Below are 11,130 nucleotides of genomic sequence, written 5' to 3'. Positions count from 1 at the left end.
ATTAAAATGGCAATAAATTTACAACTATCAAAGACTGAATCCAAATAACAAACTAAGCAAACGAATAGAACAGAAACAGAATCATAAATATGAGGATCATTTGGAGGCTTCTCAGTTGGGAGTGATAAGGGGAAGAATGGGGGAAAAGACGCAGTAATTAAGAAGTACAAATTGATTGGTACAGAGTAGACAGGGGGATATTAGAACAGTATAGGAAATGGAGAAGCCAAAGAATTTACACACATGACCCGTGGACATGAACTACTAGGGGAATGCCAGAGGGAATGGGGTGGGGGGTGGTCCTGGGTGGAAGGGAGCAAAGGAGAAAAAATTGGGACAACTGTAATAGCATAATCAATAAAATTTATTAAAAAATAAATCTTCCAAGCTTTCTTTATATTGTAATAAGGGCTCTCACAGGCTTTTAAATTAAAAAACAAACCAACAAACAAACAGGTAAAACACAATTCCATTGACTATGATATGAATTCTGGGAGATTGCAGTGAAGAACAGCATTACTCAGCCTTGTCTTCAGCTACTGTAACTTTGAGACATCTACAACTAAAAAGCCAGGATTCAAAGTCTATAAATTTTATTTTATTTAATAAAATTTCTACTTCCTCCATTTCAAAGATAGACTTGAGGCAATTATGTTTTCTAAAATAAAAGAAATTATGTTGGAAATAAATGTTCTCATTGCAGGTTTAGGTTCATTTACATTTATTGGTATTGCTAACAAGGCCACAGAGCATAGTTAACTTAATGTTTGCCAAGTTGTGCTTCTGCAGAAGTGCAAAACTGCAATACCTTCTCAAAGACAGAGTCCTCAACGACATTTAAGTGTTTAATACTTCATGTCGCCATGGCTCGTAGAAACTAGCAGTTAAGAAATGCAAATATAAAATATACTAATTAAAACTAAATGAATATTTCTTAGGAACATTTAGTTTTCAAAAACTGTTTCTTAGCAGTGCAAACCCGTAACTTTTTACTTAAATGATTCATTACAACTCTAAAGAGGAGGTAAGAACCAGAAAGAAAGTAACATTTACTACTGCTATGAAAGGTGATAGACTAACTTACCTCTATACCTGGTACTATTTCCATTTAATAGGTAAAGACACCAAAGCTCAGGGACGCCCCCTATGGTCACAGTCTAACCTGTGCTTTCCTGTGTATCACATACGTACTCCAGAGAGGGCATGAGGAGACAAAAGTATATGCAAGAGGTTGAATGCATGCACCGTATACCTCTGCTTTTGTTTGTTGTTTCCAATGCTATATGAATATTTCTGTGCTAAATCCTACTAAATAAGAAGGGATTAAAACCCAGATGCTTTATATTAATTCGTAATTATGTATAGAGTAATGCTGTTTAAACTGTAAACAAATGAACAAGCAAAAAAATGAAACAAAGCTCAGAAAGGAACTGGCCTTGCAATTTAGTTAATAAGAAATTAGACAAGGATATTAAAGTATGTCTGTCTTACTCTTTGGAACAAGAATGTTCTTATTCATTATCTGGGGAATCTATGGGCATTTTAATTTTCCTTAGATAGTGTCCTCTCATCACATTTTCTTTGGGGCTTTGACAGATTAAGTAAAGGTTCAAAAGAATTGGTATGATGTCATATTTGAAGCTAACTAGAAACATTTCTTACAGTATGTAAAAAATTACTGATTTAAAATTGTAGGAAAAATTGATTTTTAATCAGAGCTGATATACTTATAGTAATTTTCATTTTAGATTGTAAACACAGTAACAAAACACTCAGCATTTGTATCTTGTTACAAATACAAATAGTTGTATTTCTATCTGTTAAAAGATCTACTTATAAGATAAAACTAAAGTATGCTTCTTTAGCAGATTGATTGCTTGGAGATCATCACTTTAGTTACATAAAAGCTAAATGAAAGTTTTAATGTTTTTTTCCAGCTGCATCACAACATAATGTATTCCCACTAGTGAAGCAACTCCAGTTTCAAAAGCGGCTGTTATCCACACCCTTTCTTTTCGTTTTACTATAAATTGCTATTCAGCAAAAAACTATGAACTAAAACATTACTACTCTATAAATTCATACTGTGCATTAAGATTTTAGATAATCTGAAATCTATTTTTAGTTGCCATTTATAACCTTAATATTTAATAAAATGTATGCAAAATTTTCACTAACAGACTATTGATTGCATAAGTAGAAACAACTTTTATACATAAACTGCTATAATAAAACAGATCAAGATATCATATGGTTAAACTTTGCACATTCACTGCATTTAAAAATGAGGAAAAGAATATGGTAAATTTTAGAAATGTTTATTTTAGAAACACGTAAAACTAAAATGGGTATTTTAGTACAAGAAGACTACAGAGAAGAAATAGGGAGCTACAAGTTTATAGGTGCACATTTGCATAAATATTCTCACCATGATTCTAAGACCTGGAACATCTAGAATAGAGAACATTACAAAAATATTTAAATTAATTTTTTACATATACAATATAAATAGATAAATAATACCACTTTTGGGACACAAAATAATCATAAACATTAAAGAAAGCAGTATATTCCAAGCAAAACTATATTTTCACTTTTGAGTCAAATTCTATACAGGAAAAAGACAGAAAAACCTATACTAAAGTTTTCAAGAAGTTGTTTAAGTGCTGTTGAAATTCAGCAAGGCTGCAAATTCTGTCACTGAATCAAATCAAATCAACATTTGGTAACGAGCTATGAAGTCCATATAAATGACAAAGCAGGCTGAACAGGTTTTGAAAGTTGACTCATTTTTTGGCATCATCACGAAAACTCTGTGGCTGACCGACACATCATTTCCAACGTCACCAGTAAGGCCTCGGTGTGCACTCCGGGACACACTTTTAAATTCTCAGGCAGTTCCTTAAGAATACTTGGGAGCTTCAGTAAAGTTTTTATATTTCTAGCATAAAGATCCAATAACCAGTCAGTGTGAGCACTGGTGGTTTCCTTGTAATTCTTACAAGCCATAAGCAGTTCATTTAGATGAGTTAACCCTTTGAAAGCTAAGAGAAACTCTGAAGATAAATCAAAAATTGAACAAAAATTTAGCAACATCCTACTGAGTAAAAATGAGCTGAATTCAAGTTGCTGGTGGTAAAAATGTTTTTCTGCCTGTGCATGAAAGTTCTCCACTGTATCTTCCATTTTTGTGATAGCAAACAGTTCTTCCTTAATTTGAGATGATAAAACATAATCCAGGGGCAACTCCCCCTTAGAGTTCCTCTGCTGTAAAAGCACGGGGCCTGTGAAAAATAGAATGCAAAATATGAAAACATTTTTATTTTGGCAGCTTCACAGCTGTTTTCTCTTTCCCTTTATTTAAAGCTTCCAGAGCTCTGTTTACAATCATACTTTGTACTAACTCATGTTCATATAATTAACTGGCTATGCACACTGACTGCCTAATAAAGGTACATTTAGAGAAACCAAAATTCTAGTCAACCACCTAATGAGAGTTGCCTAAGTAATGTATAAATTATAATGGAAAAAATCTTTTATGAAATTTCATACATTACCATCCTCAAATAAGAATTTCAATGTTCCCAGAAACTAATCCATATTCTCATCTTAAATTCTGCATGTCTTATAGGTATCTCATAACGTTACCAGAGGGAAAGTAGCGCCCCCGCCACTGGTGACAGGGGACTGGAGCCGTGCAAGGACCACACAACCTCGCACAGACACAGGACGCATTTTTCATTTACCCTTGCTCATGTTCAATTTTTAATACAGGTAACTGGCTTATAAAAAATATAATGTTAACTATGCTGCGTCAAACTCAGATTTCATTCATTTATCCTAGATAAACCTAGCTAACCAGATACTTAGAAACTATCCTCTATGTAGTAAAGGATGATGAAGGAGCAAAAACAACAATAACTCATTATTTGGTCACATAGCAAAGTACGGAAATATCTGTATATCTGTCAGTCAAGTCCCATAATTATTTATGCACTTTGCCATAAAACTGTTATAAAGGTTTTAGTACTGGTACAATGAGAATGTCCTACCATATAACATAGAACGTAATGTCATACAGAGAGAATAGTTTAACCTGCTAAAACTCTTAATGATGAATCTGACCAGACATAAGTTGTGGTCTAGATAAAAAAATGTATTTAATTTATTAAAGATATACCACAATGATATATGATTTATGTGTAATTTGTGAAAAAGAGAATTCTACATCAATATTAGGCTTCTTTTCATTATGTCAATATTAAAAAATGAAAGTGCTACAAGTTACTCCTGTCAAAAATAATTACAACAAAATTATAGACATGAGATACCAAAAGAAAGGTTTTGGAAACACAAATAAACTTCTTCAAATTAGTGTCCTCAAGACTGAATGACTATCAGTAAAGAAGTAATCTAGGTACTAAAATGATGGTATCAAACCTTTTGAGAGGTCCAAACCAAGAATGTGACTAAGGCAAAGAAAAGTCTGATTGCCAAAGGACTGATAAATGCAAGGACACCTAGATTTCCTCTTAGGATAAGGGACTCATCCCAACCAAGGACCCTAGAAGAATTCACATTGGTTGGTATGATGCTCTTCTCTTCTGAAGAGTTGCACTTAATATAATGGCTGTTATATCACTGAGAACATTTGAAGTGAGGCCAAATACTGGTTTGGGACATTAGATACATGGTTATAAAAAAGTAAAACACTTAGGAGACAAGAACATTGTTCAGTAAACATACAATACTAATGATGGAGAACTGAAATACATATGGATTATGAAATGGTGTCAGTAAAATAGACACACTAAGGCCTTTAGGGGGCAGGAGAAGACAATAAATAAGCAAACATCTTAAGCTATCAGGCTATACAGCCTTTCCGAGAAAGAGAAAGAGAGAGAAAGAGAGCGAGAGACAGTAAAAAGACATCTAAAAAGAAATATGCTTTTTATTTTCATGCAGAATCAAATAACTAATTATGGGAGGAAATAATTTTAAATTTCAAGATAAAATTGGTCCCAAAACAGGAAATTGTATAAACCTTCTATACCATAAATTAGTCATCAGTTTTCCTTTGTTTTCCTTTTAAAACAAAAATCCGTTTTGAATACTTTGATGAAATATTTATATTATTAAGTTCATATATAAGAAAAATGTCACTGAAAAGAGGTGGGATCATGAAATCAGAGTTAAAAAATCAGCAGAAAAATCTGAAGGTAAATATTAAGCTCAAGTTGCCTCCATCACAAAACCCATGCACAAGTTATCACCATTTAAAAATCCTCCTACTTTAACTTAATTGACTGCAAAATGTGAATGAAGATACTCTAAGATACCTTTTAATAGTCTGAAAGAAATGATTCATAAAAAAGATTAATCAAGTTGGCAGTTATACATAGGAAATGAAACAAGAATGAAAAATCTAAGTAATCACAATTGAACATTTATATCCACTTATTAATAAGCTTTCAGAAATGGGTATTTCACAAAGACATTACACACTTTAAGTAAAAGTGTTAATTTAAAACCAACAAACTCAATTCAAAATACATTCTTATGCACAAATCTAAATAGGTTTAATAACACAATAAATAAACACATATTATAAAAAGGCTTTTAATTCCTTCTCAATAAAAAAAGGTGCTTATATTCTGAAAGACTTTTTACCTTTACTTTTTCACTAATATAAAACAAAGGCATCTTTCCTTACAGACCTTAAATATATAAAATGCTATCTACTTCTGAAAGATTCATCAAAAAACTGGATAATTTATCAAAACCAGTTTAGCATAAACGCACTCACCCCCACGCTGGAGCAGCAGCTTGCCAATTTCCACATGTCCGTTTGACAGTGCATCATGCAAAGGAGTCACCCCGTCCACTTGAGTGAGCAGATCTACCTCTGGACAACGTTGCAGAATTTCCTGGACACACACTGTGTTGCCATAGTTACAGGCTTCATGCAAAGGCGTCCAGCCAGCATTGTCTAAATTAGAAATCAAGTTTTAAAACAGCAAAAGTAGGACTTTTGGTAGTAAATTAATGATATTCTACTTCCTTTATCAATGTGATCTGCTAGATGCTTCATGTACAAATAGAATGCTCTCATAAAAATGCATAGGGTACAATCATATTTATAATTTTAAGAAAAATAAATTAAAATATATTAAAAACAATTTTAAGATACTGACATTGGAATCTGATAAAAACATGGACACCAAAAAATGTTTCTGCACTATTAGCTATAAATCAATTATTATGAATTTCTTGGTTTTGCTATTAGTAACATTTTAAAGATATGTTAAGAAAATATACTTAAGTGATTTTTCTTAATGTTGACATTTAACTATTTAATATCACAAATATTAAGATATTGGATTAGACCACAAAGATTTAAAACTTACCTTTAACATTGATGTCTATTCCTGGCAAAGAGAGAAGAAGAATCAATTTCTCCACTTGGTTATTTATGCATGCTCTATGGAGGGCTGTTTCTCCTGCCATAAAATATTAATAGATTATTCCAGAAAAGACAAGATATCAACTAAAGAAAATAATCAAAGGGCATGAACTAGGAGATCTGGCCCCATGACAGAAAATTATTTATTGAGTTTTCCTTTTGACTGATTTAAACATCTCTCGCATTAAAAAAGAGGGGGAGGGAACCCCACCAATCCATAGAGCTCCTGTTCTATCAGCAATTCAGCAATGAAATTTTACTGCAAAAGATTTAACACAGGCATTGTCTCCCCCTAGTTCAAGGTTTAAAGCTTCAATCCCGCTATAAAACCCCAAATGATCAGAGAACACCAAAAATACTGGGTTTTACAGCAATAAAAGTTTAGAGTGCAATTGCCCTCTTTTAAATTTATTCATGAACCTACGTTAAATGTATGGCTCTTTTTAATACAGCATTTATAGCTTAATTCAAATGAATGTTTCTGGCTAAGCACGAGTGCCTCTACACACTCAAGTATAATTCAGAACTTCAAATCCATTAGATGGTTTGCTGCTTCTCAATAGGCTGTCTGGCTTGGCTACAGCAGCACATAGAAGGGGGAATGGGAGAATCTTAATATAAACACACACACACACACACACACACACACACACACACACACGAAAAAAATCCCAATACCATTTAAACCTGAACAAGAGTGACAAATAGAATGGCAAAGTTTTTTTTTTCTAGGAGAGATGCAATTAGTGCCTGCTGGCTAAAACTGTCCACATCTATCTCTGTTATAACCAAGATTAATAAGATGTAAGTGATCATTTGAAGGGGAATTAAAAAAACATAAAAGTTAGTGCTTAGAAAACAAATACTGAATTGAATTCTTTCTTGCTGTAAAATACTAGACACATTATTTTACAGTGTTCTATTTTACAGACTATCTCCATAAGTCCTACTAAACATTTCTTCTCCTGTACTGAAGAGCTTTTGAAGTTTTTCTCTATTTTTCAATTTCCTTCCTTCCTCAATTCCTTCTGCTGTTCAGCCTAAAGTCATTCATATTGATTTTACTTTCTAACACAATAAACAAAGAAAAAGGACACTGTTTTGAAAAATTAATATCTGCGATCTCATTTAGTACATTTTTCACATCTTGAGCCAAATGGACAGTTATTTTGAATTTGCAATATGCAATTACGAACTTATGGGTGAGAGGATGGAAGAGCTTCACTGTTACTGTTTCCACTGGTGTCATAACGGTAACATTTGTGTTAAAGAGAAAACACAGCACGTAAGCAAGAGACTCAGAAATTTACTTGGGCCAAGTATAGACCCCCTTAAAAGGAACTTGTGAGTTAGGAGATGCGTAAGTAAAACAGGTGCTGGAGTGAATTATTACAACACTATTCTTGTTACTCCAGCCTTTAGGTACTTAGGTTCCAGTATAGTTAGAACCAAAAGCCAAACACATTTCATAGTCTGGGCGCAATGCCTGGAAGAAAAGAGTCCATATGCTTAACACAGCTATGTAACATAGCCTAGTCCTCACTCTTTGTTCACAAAATGTCTAGGACTGAAAGAGATGAAGACTGAATTATACTTTTAAATCAAAAGATACTGACTGATCCTAAGCAGCAAAGGTTGAGGTAGAATAAAAAAGTAAGGTGGGCAAGTCTGGGAAAATCCTTATGTGAGCTACACACTGTGTTTAGTATCTGTGAGGAAGTAGCAGAAAAGAAGGGAAGGAATGCTGTATTATGTGGGTATTAAAAATTACTTTTTTATATAAATGACATTCAGTTCAAAAAAATAATATGCTTTCCAGGAAGGTATTTCCTAGACCTACTCTAACACTTACACTCAGGTATTCGTCAGAGCCAGTGTGCAAAACTTGCAAATACTGATTACAACCATGAGAAGTTTTCTAGCATAAATTAATTTTGACACTTGGAATACCTTTTAAATTAGTCTTGTGGAAATTCATCTTTCTAACTAAAGAGGGGCAATTCTCCTTGGAAAAGGACAATTCTCCTTCTGACTTCTTTTTCCATTTTTTTAATGATGAGGAACATTTAGCAAGGTTCAGTTCTCTGAAAAGAAAGAAATAATAAAAGCTTGTTTTTCACAAGGAATGGCAGCACACATTAGTTTGTGAGTATTTTAAAAATCTGGTACTCTCTTAATTTAAACTCCTTTATTATTCAGATCTTTACTGCTTTCTATTTATATTTATTTCAACTGCACATAAATAAATTTTAATGCATTAGCTTTCATTTTATTAACTTTGTATCTCCACTGCCCACTGAAAAGTTTATGAATATGGAATGTCATGTAGAGAAAGAGACAAAGTAAAGGTTACTTGGCAGAGAGAATAAAGCAAAATGCTAAAATTAAAATGCAAGCTCCTACTCCCCATTCTTATTTTAATATTGGATCCTATTCTCTTCTTCCAAAAGACATTTCTGTTTTTTTTGAGTTTTATATAATACAGTTTTAGAGAAAGTTTTTCACCTGGGGAAAGCTATTATAGCAATTCAAAGTATCTCACATGACCATGCATTCTGAAATCTACCTTTATGATATACAAGTAGTAATTTAAATCACAGGGCAAAAATTACATGGAAAATGATGTGATGAATAGTTTTATTTCTTTTGGAAAGGACTTAATGTCAGCAGAAAGCAAGCATGTGCCTTGAACTAAAGAAAACAAAAATCTGGGTTGTGTGTATTTTACAGTTATAAAACTGAGTTTTTTGCTAATCAGTATAATTCAGAAAATACTGCAAATAACCATAAAGTTCAAGAACTGTATTAGAAAAAAGGGCCATACTCTAAAACACAGTATAGCTGGTATACAGTCATTACATACGGTAACTGTGGCAGCCCTTCAACTTGTTTCTGTTTAGCACCATTCAGCATCAGTAAGGCCCTCTGGGACTCAAGGCAAGGCCGTTGTCCTATTTTCTTCGGTACCTGCATCTTTCCAGTCCCAAGAACACCAGTTTTCCCCAAAGCTGGCAAATAGGAATATACCTGTTGCAAAGTAATATTATATTGGTTTCTCAACTACAAAGACCTCGAAAGCAGTAAAAATGAATTACTCGATTCATTACACCATTAAATTTGGTTGTATTTTTTCTGGTTTCAACACTATGTCATACGATCTCCTTTAAACATGCTAGAACATTAAGTTAATAGTTCCATGTCATTAAGTCAATATGATGTATACAAGAAAAATGACTTCTTAAAAATAATTATATTTTACAAATTCAATTGTGATCCTCATTTAGAAAAATTTTTGATTAGTTTTATGCCCAACTTATTACAATTAATTTGCCCATTTTAAATATTTATAGCTAATGTACAACTGGCATTTTGTCATTTCCATTTTAATAATGTCTTCCTTCAACAGAAAGCAAGTCTGGAATAAACAGAGTAAAGAGTGCAAAAGGTATTAAAGATAAGGATTGTTGCAAAACAGTCAGATTAGCAACTGTATTTCTCATTTGCTAAAGAAGATGCTAGAGATACTACATATTAATGATAGTTAAAGACAGTGAAGGTAAAACTGGAAAAATTTTGATCAGATGCAGCTTACATGTGTGTATATACAGAATAAAAGGGAATATTGGACATCATCTGCAATGTTTATTTTTAAATAAACAGTATTTAAACTTTTAGTAAAAATACTATTTTTACTATTTAGTATTTACTAAATACTATTTTACTAAAATACTAATAGTAAAAATACTATCTTTAAATAAATAGTATTTTTAAATACTATCAAATACTACATAGAATTTTGGGGGACTCTAGGTCTTCCTTTTTTTATTAAATTTATTTGGGTGACATTGACTAATTAAGACCATATACGCTTCAAGTGTAGATTTCTCTGATACACGATTTGTATATTGCACTCTGTGAACACGACCCAAAGTCAAAACATCTTCCATCACAAGATATTTGGCCCCTTTGACCCTTACTTCCCCATTTCATTTTCTCTGGTAACCATCATACTATTGCCAGTGTCTATGAGTGTAAGTTTTATATCTCACATACAGTTCTTAGCTTTTTCTGACTGACTTATTTCATTTAGCATAATATTCTCAAGGTCCTTCCATGTTGTTGCAAATGGCAGTAGGTCTTCCCCAAATAATCTTATGTGCTACGGCAAATCACCCCCCCCCCCAAAAAGAGTCTTGATTTATTTTCCTGTTATCAATCCTTAATTACTCTCAAGTAATTGAACTTTCTATTCAGTAATTATTTGATTTTTAAGGTAGAAAAATACATACTCTTAAATTGAAAGATTTATGATTAATATGCTCTAATTATCAGACACAACTAAGAATGTTTTAAAATTAAATTTATGGACTCACTTCTTAGAAATTAAAAAAATTAGAACAGAGTGGTGCTTACCATTTTCTGAAGAGAGAGTGGCTCAGAAGAAACACTGATGGAACTCTGTAAACACAACTTTTTAAAAACTGCCTCTGCAACAAACATTTGAAGCCAGGAGGATGAAAATGAACAAATGAAAATTTCTAATTCATGTGAAGAAAAGTCTGTGGAAAGCAAGAGAAGTAAATATAGTTATTGCTACACCCTATAAAATTTCTTTCTATAGACTATATCCTCCATGGGTTTTATTCATGCAAATGATGATTCCTACA

The 11,130-nt window shown here is 32.7% G+C and overlaps 1 protein-coding gene across 2 annotated transcripts in view; it reads right to left on the bottom strand.

Moving 5' to 3' along the window:
* Positions 1 to 2,302: 2,302 nt before the first annotated feature.
* SLF1 (SMC5/6 complex localization factor 1) overlaps positions 2,303 to 11,130 on the bottom strand; it is a 65,087-nt gene continuing 56,259 nt past the window's right edge. For both annotated transcript variants that reach the window (XM_037032443.1, XM_037032444.1), the window contains 6 exons: positions 10,877 to 11,022; positions 9,327 to 9,490; positions 8,414 to 8,547; positions 6,408 to 6,500; positions 5,807 to 5,989; positions 2,303 to 3,284 (listed from right to left, as the gene is read on the bottom strand). In XM_037032443.1, coding sequence (XP_036888338.1) covers positions 2,803 to 3,284; positions 5,807 to 5,989; positions 6,408 to 6,500; positions 8,414 to 8,547; positions 9,327 to 9,490; positions 10,877 to 11,022 — 1,202 coding nt within the window. In that variant the 3' untranslated portion in view covers positions 2,303 to 2,802. The remainder of the gene's footprint in view (positions 3,285 to 5,806; positions 5,990 to 6,407; positions 6,501 to 8,413; positions 8,548 to 9,326; positions 9,491 to 10,876; positions 11,023 to 11,130) is intronic.

Source organism: Sturnira hondurensis, unplaced genomic scaffold, assembly GCF_014824575.4.
Source record: "Sturnira hondurensis isolate 20B ecotype Veracruz unplaced genomic scaffold, ASM1482457v3 Scaffold0021354, whole genome shotgun sequence".
NCBI lineage: Eukaryota > Metazoa > Chordata > Mammalia > Chiroptera > Phyllostomidae > Sturnira > Sturnira hondurensis.
This window is presented reverse-complemented; position numbering and strand designations above follow the sequence as displayed.